Source organism: Tenrec ecaudatus, chromosome 2 (assembly GCF_050624435.1).
Source record: "Tenrec ecaudatus isolate mTenEca1 chromosome 2, mTenEca1.hap1, whole genome shotgun sequence".
Lineage (NCBI taxonomy): Eukaryota > Metazoa > Chordata > Mammalia > Afrosoricida > Tenrecidae > Tenrec > Tenrec ecaudatus.
The window spans coordinates 217,179,033-217,201,258 of NC_134531.1; the positions used below are offsets into that span (position 1 = coordinate 217,179,033).

Consider the following 22,226-nt stretch of genomic DNA (forward strand, 5'->3'; position numbering starts at 1 on the left):
TCAGGGGGTTTCAGACCCCAGTGGCCCCCCACCTAAAATAGGATATAGAACATTGTCATTGTGAATTGTGTTGCGCCAATTGACCTTGGAGGCTCCCAAGATTATGATCCTGAGACTCCAGGCCCAATGATTCGATCCCTTAGGATGTTTGGTTATGTCTAAGAAGTTTTCATAACTCTGTCCCCACATGCTCCACCACATGTATGAATATATTTGCAGCCAACGTAAATACACAGACACAAATATGCCCTGTCAAATACACACACACTCACGCATATGTGGATAAACTCCCACTTTCCTCCCGACACCTGCTCAGCCTTTTCGTCTACCTAAACATCTCCTTGTAGATCATCACTATTGCAGGACCGTGTGTGACTATGAAGCATGAAGCTAACCTTGGCCTCAATATGAAACTGAGACATGGGATCTCTAGATCTTTCCCTGTAGGGCTTTCAGACCATTTAAAAGACTCAACAACAACAAAAAACCCGATGATATGGGGACGATTGTTATTGATTAATGCTACTAATTCTGTAATGGTCAGCTATTGCACTAAGTATTTTCACATGTGAAATCGCATGCCAACACCGGAACACAGCTCTAGTCTGGTCATTATTTTTCCCATTATGACAGCTGAGGAAGTAAAAAGGTTAAGTAATTAATCTTCCCCACGTCCCATCGCCGTAATGTGCAGCCTGGCTTCTAACTGGAGCCTGTCTGGTTCCAAGCACCACAGTTTGGTCCCAGTACATCACTGATGGGGTCTGCTCACGGTGAAAGGAAATGATCAATTAAGTGATTTCAACCTATTTTAGCGGAAGGAAACCATTAGTCAGTTTCATGTATTCGTCCATGGGGAATGGATAGGAAATAAGAGTGTGTGTATATTGTACTTGCTTGTTTTTTTTAGAGAATAGAAAAATATCTATTATAAAGTATTGCATTTTTTTAAAAAACCCACAGGAAAACAAATCAGAAACCAATGTAAATTGTTTGAGCGACAATGGGAGTAAGACATTTCTGAATATATCTTTTATGCAGTCTTAACTTTTGAGTCATTTAAATCATTTATAAATTGAACTAATTAAACCATAAAAAGGTAGTAAAAGCAAATTCTTAAAGCAAGCATGAATAGAAACAAATGAACCTAACTAGATGTAAACAAGGTATATAACAACATAGGGGGAAAAAGAATGATTTTGAGTAACTGAACTTTTTTCTATAGTTTTATTGATATAAAATTCATGTCATACACTCCATAATTAATTCCCTTTAAAGGAGTTGTATATGCATCATCACAATCAGTTCTAATGTATCTTCTCGCCTCCCACATTCATTATTTGCTTCCCAAGTCCCCTCAAACTCTCCCCTGACCCCCAATAAGCTATTACATCAGTTATTGTCTCTATATATCCACCCATTCTGTGCTTCATAAACTGGGAAACATATCAGAAAAAAATAAAAACAAAACAGAAAAATAGGAGAAAAGAAACGACCACCAGCAATATTAAAATAAGCCAGTGAGAAAATTTCTGTTGAGAAACAAGTGAGAAATATTTAATCCTAGAGAAAATTCAGAATGAGTCAAGAGGAAGTCAACTAACCAGGTGTCATATTATACCGTGGTTCCTTCCACCATAATCAAGTTTACAATCATCTCTTTCTGACATTGAGGCTGTTTGTGTCCCTCAACTGTGGCCAGAGGGGATCTGCCAGAGACTTGATCTGTCTAGACCCTCTGCAGATAGATTTGGGCACCCACTGTTCTCCGTACCCTGCTACAAATTGAGTGCTCACAATTTAAACTCTAACACTGTTCTCTCCATCATATCTGGATTTTGCTATTTGTCATCTTTAGAGCACACAGGCTGGTGTGCTAATTCCATGGGGACTTAGTTGACAGCTCACTTAGATGGCTGCTTGTTTGGATACAAGTCTTTACGACGCCAGATGCTATTCCGGTTGATAGCTGGGCACCATCTCTGGGATGTCTGCGCTTTGCTGTAGCTCCGTATCTTCCTGAAGGCAAATATAGAGCAGGGCTATCTCATCAGAACTGACGAAACACAGCTTCAGTGGCAGTATGCTAAGACTAGTAAAGCAGCAAAGAACAATGCGCTCATAGGTTTAAGAGTGCCATCATTGGTTATGTGTTGGGCTGCTAATCAAAAGGTCACTGGTTCAAAACCACCAGTCTTTCTGCTCCCGTAAAGATGCAGAGCCTCAGACAGGCACAGGAGCAGTTCTACTCTGCCCTACTGGATCACTGTAAGTGGAGTCAACTTGATGGAAGCGGGTTAGGGTGGGATTTGGACCTAATAGGTTTATGTTAGTGAAAAAAGAACAAAGACCATGTGAAGAATTAACAAGACTGTTTATTCAGATCATGTAAGAGCAGTGGTTCTCACCCTTCCTAATGCCTTCACCCTGTAATACAGTTCCTCATGCTGTGGTGACCCCCAACCATAACATTGTTTTCATTGCTACTTCATCACTGTCATTTTGCTACTGTGAAGAATCATAATGTAAATATCTGATATGCAGGATGTATTTTCATGGTTACAAATGGAACATAATTAAAGCATAGTGATCAATGACAAAAACAATATGTAATTATATATTGTGAAATATTTATTTCTAATGACAACTACATGAAATTTTGTCATGTAGCATGGGTAACAGTCTTCACACCGGGTACTCGTATGTGGGCGTATCTGCATGTGGGTGAACCCTCCTGGAGATGGGTAGAGGAATGGTGTCTCGGTTCCGAAGACCATCAGTATATGTGTTTTCTGATGATCTCAGGAGACCCCTGTAAAAGGGTCATTCGACCCCCAAAGGGGTCACAACCCACAGGTTGAAAACGGCTGATATAAAGTAATCTGCTACGAACATTGTGCTTCTTCTAGAAACTCAAAGGAGTTCAAAGAGTGGGCTGTACCCTTGTTCTGCTAGGGTAGAATGTCTTAACAATGAGAGGTTTTCTTTGGGGGAGTTGGGGGATATTTTATTTTATTTCCATTTATTTGCATGTTTTCAATAATAAATTAGCTCCCCGTCACTGTCCAAAGTGGCTAATTAATGCTTCATTTGATTCTTTTCCCCCAAAACCATTTTATTGGGAGCTAATACAAATATTATATCACATCCATAGTGCAATGACATTAAGCTGTAGTGTACAGTTGCTACCACAGCCAGTATCAAAACACTCTCTTCCTTCTTGAACTCCTTGCTGTCAGCTTCCCATTCCCCTCTTTCCCACTGTACCTGCCCCTACCTGCAAGAACCCTTATTCTCCTTGTTTCTATAGGCTCATCAATCCTGGGTTTCATATACCGAAAAACAGGAAAATACATTACTAAAATTCAAGAGGGTTACCCCAATGACAAAATACATCTGAGATAAACCCCAATATGGAAAAAAATACGCACAAACAGAAAATGTTGACAACCAGATCAGGCCCAACATGCACCAGAGGAGGGGATCAACTAACAAGGTTTTAACTATTCAAGTCAGATTTATCATTTTGATTTTCTATAGTCATCTCTCCAATGGGCTCTGTTTGGTAACCAGTTTCTTCTCCTCCCTCCACTATGGACAGAAGGAAATCAGCAGAGGCATATTTCCTAGGTAGATCTCACAATTGTGTCTCGGGCTCCCATGGTCGTCCGTAGCCTTCTGCAAACAAGAATCTCATCATTTAGGCTCTGATACTAGTCCTTCCTTCAACTTCAGATTGCAGGATTTGCAATTCTTGTATTACTGGTGTTGTGCTTCTTCCATGTGAACTTAGTTGACATCACAGAGAAGTTTTCCAATTGCCTTATAAGGTTACTTGTCGATTTGCCACTGGGCCATATATCCAGGGATTTTCCAGCTGGATGTTGTCTCATGGGCTTTCTTGTTTCAGCTTTGGGATTTGAATCATGAATGTTTTATAGCAAATGTCAATGATAAGTGTTTTGATTGCGGGGTACTGGGGTACTGTTAGAGAAGGAAGATGCAAATACAGAATGTAAAAAATTGAGGGCTAATCCTAAAGCTTGGGATTAAAATTTTTAAATCTCTCACATGCCTTCCATGAAAGAGAGGAAGGAGACATGAAAGTGTTTCCAAGAAACGTTCCGAGCATGGTAGCCAGGTCCCCAGAGTAGGTTACAAGTGGATGGCACTTGTGTGGAGAACAACCTAAGCAGAGAGAATCAGTGGGTGAGCTAGTAGATCAATATGGCAGCTGTGAGGGAAGGGGAATTTGACGAAGACAGATGGAGAGGCAGGTGTTGGGCAACAGTTAGTTGGCAACAAAGTCATAACAGTCAGTAGCAAGGTCCCTTCGGCCATTGTGATACATTCAAGTTCCAATTAATTTTGTAAAGCATGTCATTATTCCTTAGGTGTAAGGCCCTATAAGAGTTAGAAAAATCTTAATTAACACAGGGTCCCTATTAGGAACAATGTTTAGAAAAATCTTAATTAACACAGAGTCCCTATTAGGAACAATGTGGTGGTTGAGCGCACAGACTGTGTTGCCTGACTCCCAGGCTCTGCTCTGACTGTGTGATCCAGGAAAGTGCTTAATCTCTCTGCACCTTGGTTTCGTCATCTGTAACATAGTCTGTGAAATGTAAGTCTTACATACATGGCTGGTGCAGAAGAAACATTCCATGCCTGGCATGCTGCAAGCACTCAATAAATGTTAACACTTATTACTGCACTCAACACCAAGCTCATGAATTTATCAACTACTCTGGTGGAAGTAGAATTAGGAGCAAGACATATAGAATGCCCTTTTTAAGATTTGCATGTCAATTTATTTTTGCATGGTTGGAGGTGAGCTTCAGTGGCCCTCCACTACATTCAGAAAAAAAAAACACACACACAACTGTGTAAGGAAGGGATTCTAACCTGAACATAAGGAGGGCTCATTATTATTTAAATATTCAGCAGTTGGATGAGCCTCTTGGATTTAAGTCATCATTAAATCACGGAAGAGCTCTTTTGACATCGGGTATGGTGAATCTCCAGCATTTCTCTCCCATGGGAAAGGCAGCACGATGCTACGGCTGATGAATGCAGGTGCCGAGCATTTTATTACTATGCTGACTCCACGCAGCTCTTATCGGAATGAGCACCACGGGCAAAGGAGAAGGAAGATATCGCAACCTGAAACCTGGTCTTTGAAGTAAAAGGCCAAAGCATGTGCAGTCAGTTCTACTTTGTTTCTGAGTATTAGCAACATCGATTAATTTTACAAAATGGAAAAGCGGTGAGGAGGGGATAAAACGTGAGGAAGGTGGCTGGTATCCATTTGATTTTCTGAGAAGCATCTTCTCCAGGCAGTTGCTATGTTACCTGTCTACAGAGTGAACACCTCTGCCATCATCCAAGAGAGCTCGCTTTCCTATTGGTACTCTGCACACAGAGCGCTCCCATCACATTGGGTCCGTGTGCCTGAAAATAGCGCTGTGCTGGGTATGTCCCCATGAGTGCTGTCCCTGTTTCTTCAGTGCAGACAACAGGTTCCTTAACTACCCTTTGATTTGCCTTCAAGGATCCTAGAAGGAGTGTACCGTGCAATCACTTCTCCAATGAGAAAGTGTGCCCCGTTGTTTCCCCTGATTTCTGATCCTGTAGAGTGAATGCCATGGTGGCTCAGTGATAGAATTCCAGCTTCTCTCCAAGAAACCTGGGTTTGCTTTCCAGCCAATGGACATCAAGCAGAAGCATTTCCTGCCTGTCAGTAGAGGCCTGAGGGTTGCTGTGATACTGAACAGGTTTCAGCAGAGCTTCCAGACTAAGATGGACTAGGAAGGAAGACCAGGCAACCGATTCCCAAAACTTAACCAAAGAAAGCTCCATGGATCACAACAGGCTGGTCCCATTGTTCATGGGGTCCTGATGAGTTGGGGGTCTAGGTAGAGGGTCGGGGGGACACTTGATGGCAGCTAACAACAGCAACAACAGCAGAAAGCCTGCTCTGTCTTGGTCTTATTGGTGTTCCCTCTGCCCCCCAGTGATAACCCTTACTGCTTATTTAGTTGGTCTTCCTCAAGGAATAAAATGGTCACCAGAAGATGTGCTGTTTTTATACACTGCTGAGCAGGTTAAACTCTTGGAAAATTAACAAGGGATCCAAACCTAGAAGCTCTGAATGGAAAACTTCTGAAAGAGAATACTTTTTCAAAGTGATATGCACACACATACGACGGCAGGCATCTTGGAGGAAATAACTTAGGACAGACAATGCTGTGGAAACCAAGAGCCTCCTCTGCTCAAGTACAAATCAAACATGCCAACGTTCAAGGAAACTCCACGCCCTCTGCCCACCAGCCTCACTGTGTCATCAGGGCTGTGCTGCAATGACATCTGCACTATTCAGTTTGTGGTCATTTCATGTCAAATGGGGAGGCCAGATTCCCGGGCATGTGACCTGAGCACTCCCCACACATTTGTTTCCGCATCAATGAAGGGGCTTCAAAACGTCTATGGGAAAAAATAGAACCTTAAAACAATGGAGGAGGGGACGGTATTAGAGCTTAAATTCTGGGCACCCACTTTGCAGACGGGGATGGGCGATAGTGAAAGCCCAAAATGCACTTGCAGGATCTCCACTTGGATTAAGGATCCAGTGACTCCCCTGTGACCATTCCTGGAATGTGAATGCCCTTGCTATCAGACAGGGCGTACTGGAAAGTGGATGAACACAGGTGTAGTTTGGTTAAAATTTTACACCAATATTGGTTCTTTCTGACCCATTTCAAATTTGTTCTAATTTTTATTAGGTTTTGTTATCTTTTCAACTGAGGTTTTTCCTATGCTTTATTTCATTATTTGTACTGTTCAGGTTTTTTTGTTTTTGTATGTTTTTCTCTCTATGAAATCCAGGATAGGTAAATCTGCAGAGCCAGTAAGTGAATTAATAGTTTATTGGGCTTATGGCAGAGGAGTTGCAGAGGTGGGTGGGAAGCTCATAATAATGAGTACAAAGAAAAAGCTCTAAAATTTATTGGAGTAATGGTTGTGCACCTCTTTTTAATATATTTAAACTACTGAACTGTGTGACATGGGAACTATATGTCAACCTGTTAAAATTTAAACATTTTCAAAGACAATGGAAGTTTCCCACGAGCTTTTGGATGCCCTCTGATATAAATCAGGATTATAGGAATAACCCATACTCTTGGGATTGTTCCAAGATTTAAATAAAGACTATTAACAAATTAGTTAACCTGTCGCCATCAAGTAGAGTCCTTCTGCTGGGCACCCTTGGTGTTCCCAAGAGAAGTGGTTTCCAAGGAGTGATTTTTCAAACCTTTCAGCTAACACTTGAGTGGAGTACACCCCCAGGGATTCCAAATGTTATTGAAACAACAACCAGACCCATCGCCACTGAGTCTGTTCCAAATCCTGACAATTCCTCCTGTCACAGAGTGGAGACTTCCACAGAGTGTTGGTGGCCGAAATCTCCACAGAAGCAAGTCAACCGGTGGGATGGGTGGGGTAGGGGGTGGGGTAGGGGGGTGGGGGTCTGCTACAAAGTGAGTTCAAAGGGCCAATCTTGTGATGAGTAGTTGAGTGCAAATCATTTGTGCCACTTAGAGACCTCTAAAGGCCAGAAGAGGCTTGCAAAACCTGGCCCAGAGTAACTGTGAACGTGAAGGTGATGATGATGATGAAGACGAAGACGATGACAACAGGACAAGGTCCACAAAGATGATAATGAGGAAGACAGAAAACAGAGAATAGCATTCACCGTACAGGTCTCGGATTCCATGCTTGCTCCTCCATTTAGTCTTGCTCACATCTCAATTGATTCTCAGTTCCGGAATTCCCCACAAGTTTTTGCATAGAAAGCAAGCAAGATCGTCATGCCAACTGTCCTCTACTTAGACCCAGTTTCTAACTCACTATCCATGCAATAGTCCCTGGGGGATGCATACGGTCAGCTTGCATGGCTTTTAACCAGAATGTTGGAGTTTAACATCTACCTAGCAGCATCTCAGAAGGCGGCTCTGGTGATTTAGTTATGAAAAATTAGCCATTGAAAACTCTAGAGTACAGTGTTACTCTACCATGCATGAAGTCCCATGACTCTGACTCAACTCGTTGGCAACTGGACTGAATTAATAAAACAAAACTGCATGAACAAAGAGTTGAAAACTAGGGGAGATAACAATTGTTTGTTGTTCTTTAATCTCTATTAGAGAGAGCACACAACCAATTCATCTATGGTGTGGTTCAGGCCCCATCTGCTTCTGTGAGCCTGCTTCCCTTCCCCTGTCACCACCTCATATTCAGAAGGCCTAGGGATCCAGTCACATGTTGATCATCACCAGCCTGCAGCATCGGGGACCAAAGCATGCATGCTCACTTGCACAAGTGCCGGTCAGAATACTTGGATTCTGAGGTGCTGCCAAGAAGAAAAGATGTCCTGGACGTTCCATGAGGGCAAGAACACAGACCTATCACACTGTCTGCATTAATAATGCCAATTCATGCTTTTGTCATTGTTGTTAGGTACCATTGAGTTGGTCCTGACCCATAGCAACTGTTTGCACAATAGATGCAAACACTGCCTGGTCCTGCGCCAGCCCCACAATTGCTCCTGCGCCCGAGCCATTGGTGCAGCCACGGTGCCCGTCCATCTCACTAAGGGCCTTCCTCTTTCTCGCTGCCCTCCACTTTACCAAGCATCATGTCCTTCTCCAGGCGCTGATCTCTCCTGACAATATGTCCAAATTATGTAAGACAAAGGTTTGCCATCCTTCTAAGGAGCAGTCTGGCCATACTGCTTCCAAGACAGACTTGCTTGTCCTTTTAGCAGTCCATGGTACTTTCAATATTCTTTTCCTGCTCCACAGTTCAAAAGCATCCATTTCCCTTCAGCTTTCCTCATTCAATGCCCAATGTTCACATTCATGTGAGACCATTGAAATAGCCATGGCACACCGTAGTCCTCAAAGTCACATGCTTGCTTTGTGACATTTTAAAGAGGCCTTGTGCTGCAGATTTGTCCAAGGCAAGGCATAATTTGAGCTCGACTGCTGCTTCCATGGACGTTGATTGTGGATCCAAGCGAGACAAAATCCGTGACAACTTCTAACTTTTCCCCATAATTCTCACTCATAGCGACCCTATGTACAGTTTCTGAGGCTGTAATCATATCTTTCCAGGAGCTGGCAGCTTCTTCTTATTCCACACAGTGGTTGCTGCTTTTGAAGTGCCCCCGTTGCGTTCAGCAGTCCAGCACGGACCCAAACAAGCCATGCGTTTCAGAAGTGCATCCCTCGGGATGTTCAGGATGTACATTTTGGTAGCAGCTTGACAGGCCTTATGTGTGATGCCTCTGGGTATATCTGAAGCATGAGATTTGGTGATTTCTTTTTAATATTGTACTATAGAAGTAGAACATAATGAATGCCCCTATGTTTTAAAGCTAAGCAGCAGCTCTGGTGGTGCAGTAGCCTAAGTGCTGGGCTGCTAACCTAAAGGAGAGGAGTTCAAATCCACCAGCTTCCATGGGAGAAGATGGGGATGTTGCTCCTGTAAGTTTATAGTCTCAGCAACTCCCTGGGGACGTCCTGCTCTATCATAGGGTCACTATGAGTGCGACTCAAGACAGTGGGTTTTGCTTTTGTTTCTAAGGGGGGTTTCAACATTCAGAAATAAAACATCTGTGATCTGACCACCCAATTTCAAAGTTAAAATATTAATAACCCTCTTGTGTAGCTATTTCTTAGCTCCTTCTCCATCTTAACATAATTACTTATTTTTATCATTCCTTGGTTTCTTAAAAACTCTGTACATATCCCTAAATAATACAGTTTTGAACCATGCTTATTTTTAGTTTTATAAAAATGGAATCATTTAAATATTGCATGAAATTTGCTTTTTCATTCATTGCTGTCTCTAAGATATGGCTCAATCATATTGTAGCCTTCTGTTTAACTCATTTTTTTCTCACTGATCCTTAAAATTTAATCATGTGAATATACTCTGCTCTCTGTCAATGGACACTTGAATTGTTTCCAGCTTGTTATTTTAAGTAATACTGCTACAGACGTAATTGTACGTGTTTCCTGTTGCACATGCACAAGGGTTTATGTGGCACATTTATTTAGGATACTATGTTCTTAGCAAAATCCCCGTTCGACCTTTCAAAATAAGGCTAAATGGTTTTTACTTAAGTGGTTGGAACAATGTATGCATTCACTAGCAATGTATAACAAGTCCTCTCACTCCACTTCCTCGGCATATTGGGGACTGACATACTTCTTGATCGTTGCCTATTGAGTGGGATTAAATGATATCTGTTAGGATCTTAATTTGCATTTTGTTGGTTACATGTATTTCAAATGTCATTTAATAGCTTTTGATCAAATGCATCATTTATTTTGTGCTTCATCTTTTTTTTCTTAAAGAAATCCTTTTTTATCCTGGAGTCATACAGATGTCCTTTCATGATTTTTTTTCCTTTCATGACTTTTAAAATATATTGCCTCCCATACCAAATCAAGTCTTTGATCAGTTAATTTGTTTTTGGTGTGCAAACGAGAAAAGAGTCCAATTTGATTTTTTTTCATAGATAGGCTAATTTTTTTCTATCCCCAATGAGCTGCCGTGTTACCTCTGGTGTCAGTCAAGTCTCCACGTCCTTAAATGAATGTCTATACTTGATCCAATAGCACGCTGTCTAAACGCATTATTCAGGTTTGCCTGCAGCGAGTCTGCAAAGGTATTGGAGTGCTCTACCTGGGAACTTTTCCCTGAGTAGGTCCACCCTTCCCGAGGTTCTTCATTTCCCAGGAACTTTCTTGGTCACATCTGAGAATTGAGATTGCACCTTCTGTGAGGAGAGAAAAGCTTCGTTTGATGAGTTTCCTTGTCTCTGACAGACTTTACTTATGAAATGTGTCCTAACATCTAATGCCTTAACTTAGATGGAAACTTAACTTCCTATGGCTATTCTTCTTCAGAGTGTGTGGCGCTTGCTCCTTTACTCTTACTTATAATTTATAGAATCGCTTTGCCAAGTTCCTTCTTTAAAATGTTAGAAATGTCCTCATTTTAATGTCAGTGACTCAATTGAGGTAATTGGGGGAGGAAGGGTCAACTAATGGCTTTAGAATGCTTGTTCACCCAAACCACGAGCATAATACAGTTCTCCATTTATTTCACTCTTGTCGCTGTCTTTCGATAAATCTTACCATTTTCTTCAAAAAATACTTTCTACTTCTAGGGTGGGGTTTTTGGAGGTATTTTTGTTGCTAGAAGAAAGGGCAGGATTCTTTCCTGCTGTTGATATGTTTTCTCTCTGTTATTCACCGAGAGAAATGTAATTGAATTGTCTGCATGTGTTTTGGACTCTAGCCCCCTTGGTACATACTCCGACTATTCTTGTTGAATTTCTTTAGACACAATCATATCATTGGCAAACATTGAGTTTTGTTTCTTTCTGATGCAGCAGTTTTGAAGAGGACCTTTAGTGTCACGGTGAATAGAAAGGTGATAGCAAGCATTTACATTTTACTCCTGCCTATAAATGAAAGGATTTTGTTTTTCACAATTACCACTTAACATTACGTTTACTCAGATACTGTTTTTCTTCTACACAAAGTTGATTACAAAGTTTTCTCACACACGGTTTCATCAGCTATGTCTTCTGCATTTATTGACCTGATTGTGTGATTTTCCTCTTTCGATCTGTAAAAAAAATAACACGCTGGTGTTCTTTACCTTGTGTAGAGTCTATTCCAACTCATGGCAACCGTGCATGCAGAGCAGAATTTCTCCATCAGGTTTAAATGTTGTGTTTTGGGGGAGCTCTGGCGGCATAGTTCTTAACTGTTGGGTTGCTAACTGCCGGGTCAGCCGTTCAAAACCACCAGCTGCTCCTGAAGAGAAGAGCTGGGTTTCTAATTTTGTAGAGTTGCAGTCTCAGAAACTCACAGGGGCAACTCTACCCTATCTTTTAGGGTGGCTGGGAGTGAGCGTCAACTCAATGACTGTGAGTTCGAGGTCTGACTTGAGAGGCACCTCAGGGTGGGGTCTAACCACTAGCCTTTTGCCCAAAAGGCCAATGCTTACTTACGGGTCTCCCAGGGGCTTTCCAAAGTCAAACCACCCTTTCATTCCTAACAGTGTGTTCGTTTTTTATAAACTGTTGGATTTGATTTGCTAAATTTTTCTCAGGATTATTGCCCCTGTGTGTGAGATTGAATTGAATCTCCCTTTATAAGGTGACCAGACGTCCCGCTTTTGGCAGGACAGTCCTGATTTTAAATAATTTTCCTGCGTCCTGCGGCATTTTTTAAAAGTCCCGATTTTTGGAAAGAATGCATGACAAGCTAGGGTATACGGGTTTTGACTGCCATGTGGCTATTTCACCAGGATATGAGTTTTATCAATGGTGTCCCACTGGTGTCCTGCTTTATGATGATGTTTTTTTTTCATGTCTCCCAACAATTCTTTGAATTTTTTATGTTTTAATTTCTAAGCAATTTTTCGGGGTAGACAACTTACAGTTATTATATCTTCCTGGTTAATTTAGTATTTTACCAACATGTAGCAACATTCCTAATGATTTCAGTGTTAAGCTCCATTATTAATATTAACATAAACTCACTGCTATAGAGTCAATTCCAACTCTGGGACGGAGGCGGACTGCCCTGTAGGCTTCTAAGACTGCAAATCTTCACCGGAGAAGAAAGCCTCATCTTTTGAACTACGGACCTTGTGGTGAGCAGCCCAAAGTGTAACCCAACCAGGCCACCAGGGTTCCCATTAATAGTAACAGAGTTACTTCCATTTTCTTTTGATTGCTGTTTTCCAGGTTTATCCTTTTTATCCCCCTATACTATTGCCTTGTTCTTTCTATACCCCAATATTAGGTGTTTTCTAGAAAACAAAATATAACTAGAATTTTTTCCAACTGAAAAGTTCTACTATTTACCTGAAAATGTAGTTTATTTACAATGGCATAACTGGTGATATATTCAGAAATATTTCCATCATATCTCTTTATATCTTCTATTTGTCCTATTTGTTTAAGTTCTATTGGCATATAATTTACATATCATACAATTCAATAGTTCAATCGCATCAAGAAGAGTTGTAAAATCATCAACATAATCAGCTTTAGGGCATTGTCTTTGTTCTTGTGTTCATTGTTATAGCTCGCCATTTCCCCTAACCTCCCTGCCAAACCCCTGGTCCCATTTTTAACTCTCCTAGTTTTCTCCTTTCAGATCTTGCTTTCTATATGAGGGCTTTTGTGTTTGTTTGTTCTCAGTTCATTTTTTCCCTTCACTTTGTGTAGAAGAAGTTTAGTCTATTTTAATCGTGGTTTGGTGGTTACTCTGGACAGTTTATAATGTATTCTTATTGTAAAGACTAAATTTAAATGATATTCTAATTCCCTGCCACACAGTTCACAGACGTTGGAATTCCACAACTAACTCAAATCACTCCCTTCCAAATACACATTTTATTTTTGACCAACAGTTTACCTCTATCCTTTTTTTTAATGCTACAGATAGATGTTTCTTTTAACAGTTTTACTGACATATAATTCACACACCATATACTTCAATGGTTTAAATATATTTAAAAGAGTTGTACAGTCATCACCACAATCAATTTTAGAGCATTTTCTTCATTCTTTTGCCCATTATTTTTAGCTCCCTATTATCCCCAAACGACCCTGCCGCAACCTGAGATCTAGTAATCTAGTTACTGTGTCTATAGATTTACCTGTCCTAGATTTCATATAAAACAATGACAAGAAAATAAAACAGAAAATCCTCAATCCAAAATAAAGCAATAGATAATAGAAATTGATGTAAATTTTAAAATGGTCCAAAAGGGAAAGCAAATGATAATATAGTAAATTTTAACTCTGTCTGCATTAATCCACTCTCCAATGCACTCTGTCTAAAGGCAAGCCTAGTCACATCCCTGGTCAATGGTGGGAGGGACGGAGTTCAGCGGAGGTGGCATCTCCATGGGGACTCTGCAAATGCATTCTGGGCTTTCATTGTCTTCCATAGCCTTCTGCAAGCGAGATGAGAAAGACAGTATTGTCGTTGTTGAAGCTGAGATGTGCAGACTTGGGCTGCCCGTGATTACGGAACCAACGAGCAGAGACAGGGATTGAATCTTTTCACGAGCATTTAATTCAAATACTGGTGATCTGAGAAATTGATGGGTAAAGACTAATAATACACCACCTTATCAGCTCCTCTCAGGATTTTATAGTATAGAGGGGTGAAGTAGGGGTGGTGTCGTCTTTTGTGTAGGGAGGAGGTCCAGTTTCCCCTCCCCCTAAAATACTTGAAGGTCTTGGGGTTTATTCTTCCTCCTGATCCCAGCCCCTGGGATTCAGCTGTTATGTTTAGTGTCAAAAGGGTCAAATGGCACACTCTCTGTCGGACAAACCAACTTTCAGGTTTTGAGGAGTCAATGGAAACTATGTGCTAAAGTCACCGTTGGTTGATTGTAAGAAAAAAACAAGTCAACGGCAGTCAGTGAGGGTGAATTCTTACACACCTTGGCATTATGACTGTTATTGGCATTTAGATTATTTTACGTTTCGGTGATGTTGCTCGCCATTCCTTCTTACACATTCTGAATCATTTTCCTTTGTCTTGAAATATACTCTTTACATTTTCCTTTTCTCAATGCCTATTAGTTGAAAAGTCTCACTCTTTGTGTGCCTGAAAATGTCTTCTATCTTTGCATTCTTCTTGAAAGCTAGATTTTATTGAATAAATTGGCAGTTATTTCTCTTAGGACTTTGAAGTACTCATTTACTCTCTGTAACTTCCACTATTGCTGATAATTAGAATCTAATATTCCTTTGTAAAGGTCTGACCTTTCTCAATCTAAGTTCTCTGTTCTATAATTTCATCATTAAATGTGGACTTGCTTTTATTTCTCCTGTTTGGCATCTATTATAAGGAATCCTTTGGGTTAGGCTTTGGGCTGCCAACCACAAGGTCGATGGTTCAAATCCACCAGCCACTCCATGTAAGAAAGGCGAGGCTATCTGCTTCTGTAAAGTGCGGTTTTGGAAACCCTACATAGGCTGAGCAGAAATCAACTCAGCGGCAGGAGGGGGTGGTGGTGGTGGTATGTATTATCATTTTTGTTTCTATGGATTCAATTTTTCACTTCTTCATTATCATCCCCTCAAATCTAGCCTTTACTCAATTGTCTTCCTGCTCGCTTCTCTCCTTTACGTTTCTTCTCTCCTCTTATTTAATCTCACTTCCTCTCTTCTTCCCTGCTCCTTCCGCTTTCCTTTGCGAGCGGGCATTCACACTCAGTTTCTGGCTCAGAAACGTGCATTTCGCTGGTCGTGTGCTCAGAGGGACAGGGTTTTTCTTGGAGCTTTTGCTGTCAGTACCCACTACCCAGTTCTGCACCAGGAACTTAGGGTCAATGTCAGAAAATAAAACAGGGAGAAAAAATAAAACAGGATATTTATAGCCAAATAAATCATTCTTCAAGTTTTGGCTTTTGTCCCCAATCCTGCTGCTATTATAAACTTTCCACGGTCTCCAGATGGTTGCTTTTTACATTTTGTCTAGAGGTTTTAATTGTAATCAGCGGAAAAGATTGGCTGTACATGGGCTTACTCCATCTGGATCAACTTTAGAAGACCCTTCTTTACCTTTCACTGAGCTTGGTATTGCACTACACTTACGGGTTTTGTCATTTTCCTGGGCTTAGTTGTAGTTTAGCTGTGGAAACTTGACAGGTATGCAGTCTGACATAATGTTGCAAGCTGCAATCTCCCCTTCTTTTTCTTACAGACTCACAACCATCTTTTTATATAAGAATGAGTGTTAGGCATTTCCAATGAACAGCTGTAAGTTGGCCTTCACTTAACAACTGTGTCTACTGGAAATCTCCAGTGCCAGTGCAGAGGCATCGCAATAAATTACGAAAATTAATCCTCAAGGCATTTGCGATCCAACAAGGGAGATACACCCACACAACTAAGTGCTGTGATAAGATGGAGTTCAGGGGTTATGATAACCTTGGGCTTAATCATTTGAGCTAGAGACTGGCCAGCTGCAGAGTGCCCTAGAAAGGAGATAACAAATTAAGTTTGTTCTTGAAAGATGAGCAGATGTCACAAGGGAAAGGGCATTCAAGACATGAATAGCATGAACACAAGCATAAGAATATAAATTCGAATGTCAATACTGTCTGCACACCAGGGAATAGGTTATTCCGGGGACGTGAAGGTCAGATCTTTCACCTTTTGCTTATGATCGAAGGAAAGAACCCTTGATTAGGAGAGAAACTTCCCTCAGGAGGACTACTCAATAATCTTTGCGATATGGAAAACATGTACCACATATACACACACTGACCCAACCCTGGCAGCCTGACTTTCTTATTCTGCTCAGCAACTGGTCTTACTTTGTTACTTTTTCAAATACATTTTAAAAAATCACATTTTTCAAGAATGGACTAGGGTCAAGTTCAATCTGTAAGATATAAATTGTTCTGAAGAAAATTAAAATGATCTATTTACCTAAGGAATACTTCTTAATATGTTCCTATTAGCAGACAAAAGACTGTAATATCCTTTATCACTTGAAAACTAAATTATAATATGAAAGTTGGACAAACATGAGTGTATGTCTCAATCTTGTTGGCTAGTGTTATTTTATTTCACAAATTAACATGCCAATTAAAATTATATTTATAGTTGCCTTGAGTCGGAATCAACTCAATCGAAAAGCTTTTTTTTTTTTCACGAAATAGAACTCAATTTATTTAGGACAGTTGCCACGAACCACAGTAATTTGGTCCTTCCCTCTGCAGATACACCCCTAACACTTTTGAATCCTTCTGTCACATGTTGGGTGCCCTCCAGTTATTTCCAATCCCTAGCGACCCTGTGCAAACAGAATGAAACAGTGCCTAATCCTGTACCCTCCCACCATTGTTCTCCTGCCTGAGCCTTTTCTGCAGTCATGGTGGCACATAGATTAAATCAACTATTGTGTATCTAAATTAAATGTATATTGAGAGAGAGAAAGAGAATACGGTTCAAGATATCACAGAAAAGAAGGTTATAAGGTTGGACATCATCACCAAATTACTAAATTCTTCAACTCACAAAAATATCAAGAAAGTAGCATGGCAAAGTAGCAGGAGATAACTCCAAGTTCACTGCCATTGAGGAGTCCTGGCAGCCTGGATGAACAGGGGGTTGCAAATGGGGCTTTGAACCACAAGGTTGGCAGTTTGAAACCACCGGCTGCTCCTCGGAAAAAAAGATGAGACTTTCTACTCCTGTCAAGATTGATGCTCTTCAATATCCCCAAGGGTGTTGCACTGATCCAAGTAATACCACTTAGCACGCGAGTGTAAAAGTTACCGCAATAATTTAATATTCTTAGGAAGATTAAAACGCATATTCAAAGTATCAAAATCTAGACCAGGATCTGAGAAATCTTTGACTCCGGTCACCCTGTGGCTACCAGACACGCTCCTCGGTCCCTGGTTATCGTTCTCGCTTTGAACCCTCTCAGCCACTGTTGCCACGGCTTTCTCAGGTAAGATGGACTTCGATTTTTGCCAAATTGGCCATTTTCTCTTCTCCTTATTCATTCCTCTTTACATTTTTAAATTCTTTATGTCTATAGTCATATGGGATACTGATCTGTAGTTTTCTAACAAGATACTTGTCTAGTTTTTTGATAACAGGGTAATACTGGCATCATAGTTTGTGTTGAGCAGTGTTTTTAACCACTTTTTTTAACCATTTGAATCAGCACTTGCTAAGCATTGGTTTTAATTGTCTTGTAAATGTTTAGTATGCTCACCAATGAAGTCCTTTTGGGCTGGGTTTTGCTTTGCAGGTAGTTTTGTTGTTACTACTTCATTTTCTTTATTTGTGATAGGTACAGATCTTCTGTTTCTTCTATAGTCAACTTCAGTAATTTGAGTCTTTCTAGAAATTCGTACCTTTAAATCTAAATTAAATCTTATTTCTATTGTTGATTTTTAAATTTGAATCCTCTCTTTTGGGGGGTCAGTCTAGCTAAAGAGTTGTCCATGTTGTTGATCTTTTCCAAGAACCAATATTTTGCTTTTTCTGCACTGTTGTTTTGCTTTCTTGGCCGTTTTCCTCATCTTTGTTTCATTTATTTCCATCCTGATTTTTATTATTTCCTTTCTTTGTTCACTTTAGGCTTAGCTCACTCTTCCTTTTTGAGTTTCTTACAAAGGAAATTTCGGTCATTGATTAGAAATCTTTCTTTTGAGCATAGCTTTTTACAGCTACAAATTTCCTTCTAAATACTACTTTGGTTGCAACCCCTGATTAGTCAGGTTGTTATGTTTATTTTCATTCATTTCAAAGTTTATTTTGATTTTGTTTGCGATTTCTTCTTTGATCCATTGGTGCTTGGGAGTGTGTTGCTTACTTTCCACATATTTGTTCCCTTCCCAAAATCCCTTCTGCTTTTCATTTCTAACCTTATTCAATCGTGGTCAGAAAGTATATCTCGTATGAGTTCACGGTGTGAGACTTATTGAGAGTGATTGTATGGCGTACCCTGGAGAGTTTTCTGAGTTCCCTTGGTAAGAATATGTATTCCATTGCGGCTGCCTGAAGCGTCTCCAAGGTTTAACTGTCTTTTTGTGTTTCTCAAGTCTTCTGGTTCCTTGCTGATCTTCTGTCCAGTTCTTTTTTTTTTTTTTTAGAACTTACAGGGAACTGTATTTTATTTCTTTCTTTTTTTTTCCTGGCTGGCCTTTTCTCACCAAGGCACTTTTTTTTAAAACACTTTATTAGGGCCTCATACAACTCTTATCACAATCCATACATATACATACATCACTTGTATAAAGCACATCTGTAGATTCTTTGCCCTCATCATTTTCAAAGCATTAGCTCTCCACTTAAGCGCTTTGCATCAAGTCCTCTTTTTCCCCTCCCTCCTCACTCCCCCTCCCTCATGAGCTCTTGATAATCCATAAATTATTTTCACCCCCTTTTCTGTTGTCCTTCCCTGAGGGAGGAGGTCACATGTAATCGATCCTTGTAATCGGTTCTCTTTCCAGCCCACTCTCCCTCTACCCTCCCAGTATTGCCCCTCACACCCCTGGTCCTGAAGGTATCATCCGCCCTGGATTCCCTGTGCCTCCAGCTCCTATATGCACCAGTGAACATCCTCTGCTCTATCCAGACTTGCAAGGTAGAATTTGGATCATCACAGTTGGGGGTGGGGTGGAGGTGTCTGTCCAGTTCTTCTAAACATATTAAAATTGAAGTATTGAGGTCTTCTACTATTATTGTTAAATTTTCTAATTTGTCAGCTTTTGCTTCGTGTATTTGGGAGAGATCGTTTGTTTGGTTTAAATATGTGCATCACTGTTGTATTTTCTTGACAAATTCACTCTTTCATTATTACATAAAGTTCATCTTTGTCTCTAGCAATAATTTTGTCTGAAATTCTATTGCATTTGTCATTAGGTTACTCAGGCTCTTTTGTTTTTGTTGTTTTGTGTACATGGTATATCTTTTGTCATCCTTGTACTCTCAGGTTATGTGTGTTTATTAATACACACCTATCCCTTATCTACCTGCTATCCTGCTATTCAAAGCTTCACATTTTTGACGATAGTAAAAATCTATTACCCAACCTTTTTGCTTGTTAATAGCACACATCTGGTAGTAACAGGGTGAAATTAACACTCGCTGTGATGGTAACCGTTCTGTGTTAACTTGGCTGGGCCATGAGTCCCCGTGGTATATCAGTTATGTACTAATGTAGTCATCCTTCATCTTGTGATCTGATGTGGTCTACGTTTATTTCTACATAATGCCTGTTTCTACACAATGACCTGGTCTTTGGAACCCAACCACGTCCATAAGCAAGGAGTGAGTGTAAAGGATGTCTCTGATAGACTGCACATAGTTGGACAATACTGTTTATTCAGCTCTGACTTTTGATTCAAATGTTTATATCCTTTACATGTGGTGTCATGACTGATTTACATCTGCTATGTTAATACTAGTTTCCTATGTGACTTTTTTGTTTTTCTGTTCCTCTATTCTTGCTGACGTGAATGAACACCAAACCACATGACGGCTTTTAGAGATTCAGAACACTTCTTTGTGAGCTCCTTTTTCCATCAAAAATTGTTCTAATTAATTCCATTCTCTAACAGTGATGATATAAAAGTTAATATACTAACATTTTATTCTATCCAAATGTTGCATTTCAATTCTGATTTTAAAAACAAATTAAAGCATTTTCTGGGCCACTAGAAGTATCATGGCCCCTAGGTATTGTACTTCCTTGTCCAATGGAGAAGTCAGCCCTGTGTATGTGAATGAATGAATGCTTCTGTTTCCCCGAGACATTTCCCAAGAGAATCCTCTGGCCTCAGAGAAAATGTCCAAGTGGCATTTCCCATCATACGAACTTGTTGCCTAGATTTTGTTTCCAAGGAGATAGATGGTGTCTCTACCATTCTACCATTTCTCATTGAAGTGAAAGTTGCTCTTAACTCCAGGCTGCCAGTAACTCATATGGCACTTTTGTGCAAATTAGAAAGAGGCTTCTATCTGCTGTCATTAGATTGTCAACCCTAAATAGAGTGAATGCCCTTGACTAACTCTTTCCAGAGTAAACAGCCTTATCTTTTCCTCCACAACAATTGGTGAGTGTGAAGAAGGGTCTTGCCATTAGCAGAGGAACAGCTTACCCTCAATGCCTCCAGGGCTCCTGTCTCTTCTTGAACAGTGGGGTGGGTGGACTGTTATTATACTGCTGCTGCTGCTGCTGTTGTTGTTATATTTTTGCACCGTCTGAACGAGTGTCATCACCAGACTTCAGAAGTATCCCTCAGAACCTCATGGGAGGGTGGACTGCAGACACAGCCAGCTTGTCACCACAGGAGTAACCTCCAGCCTAAATGTATCTGAAGTACAGTTCCATAAGCAAAACTTCATTTGAGGTCTGTGGGGAAGTCTAGTCAGGTCTAGGGCAAAATTGCTGGGCCTTTAATCATGGAAGAAGGTCAAAGTCATGACCTCAGGATTCTCCCAGAGCAAGAAGTAGAAGAGGCACAGCCACATCATGTGTGCACCAGTGTGTGTGCACGCACGCGCGCACAGGTTTTCTTAGTTTGTGTCCAGGCGTGGGTTATGTGAACTGGGACCCATGTCTTCACAATTGCACATGACAGCCTTGTCAGGCTCACTGCCTTTCCTGGGCCCTGGACAGGCCACACTCACACGTCCTTACGTATCCCTTCTCTTCTTTCTTCTGCAGGGATGACATGCCAAGCCCGAAGCTCCTACATCACCAGTGAGATCCTGTGGGGTTACCGTTTCACCCCTGTCCTGACCCTGGAGGACGGGTTCTACGAAGTTGACTATAACAGCTTCCATGAGACCTACGAGACCAGCACCCCTTCCCTCAGCGCCAAAGAGCTGGCTGAGTTGGCCAGCAGGGCAGAGCTGCCCCTGAGTTGGTCCGTATCCAGCAAACTCAACCAACATGCGGAACTGGAGACCGAGGACGAAGAGAAGAACCCCGAGGAGCAAACGGAAAGGAATGGTGATGTGGCAAACCTAGAGAGTGAATCCAAAGTTTAGTCCCCCGCCTGGGCAACCCCTTCTCCTTTCCCCGACACAACCTGTTTCTCATCTCGCATTCTCTTTCTTTCTGTCTCACGTTTTGTTCTTTCTTTCTATTTTATTTTGCCATTACCAGCAACCAAATCTTCAAGGTGTAAAATATCTACCTGCCCTCTCTCAGTTATTCAGATCGATAAAGGAGACATGGATTTGGTTAAGGTGCAAGCTGCCCTCACTGTAGCCCAAGTTGGGTCTCCTCCCAGAATACCCTCCAGCCAACCCCTACCCAATGAAGCCAGTCACTTGCAGACGTTCCACAAGACCAGAAAATTTCGAAGAGTGTGTTACAGATATTACCTGGTTAAAGCAAGAAAAGTCTCGGGTGCCTAATTATTCATACAGTGAGACATTGAAGATAGCCCTCAAATTCCAAGATTCCATTCATTCGATATAGAGGTGAGGTGCTTGCCATGTGTGGGCATTGTAGTAACTGTGCCCAGGTGAGCTCAAGACAAAACACTGTACATAGAACTGCCTTATGTAATTATTTTTCTTTTCGCAGTTAGTAATAAAACCACGCATGTACAAAAGTACTGTAGAACAGAACTCT

The 22,226-nt window shown here is 40.9% G+C and overlaps 1 protein-coding gene across 1 annotated transcript in view; it reads left to right on the forward strand.

Annotated features, from left to right (window-relative positions):
- The window catches only part of KCNJ6 (potassium inwardly rectifying channel subfamily J member 6), a 118,344-nt gene extending 96,710 nt beyond the window's left edge, over positions 1-21,634 (forward strand). Inside the window, exon 2 of the mRNA XM_075543365.1 lies at positions 21,309-21,634. Within this exon, the coding sequence (XP_075399480.1) occupies positions 21,309-21,634 (326 nt within the window). The remainder of the gene's footprint in view (positions 1-21,308) is intronic.
- Positions 21,635-22,226: the final 592 nt, after the last annotated feature.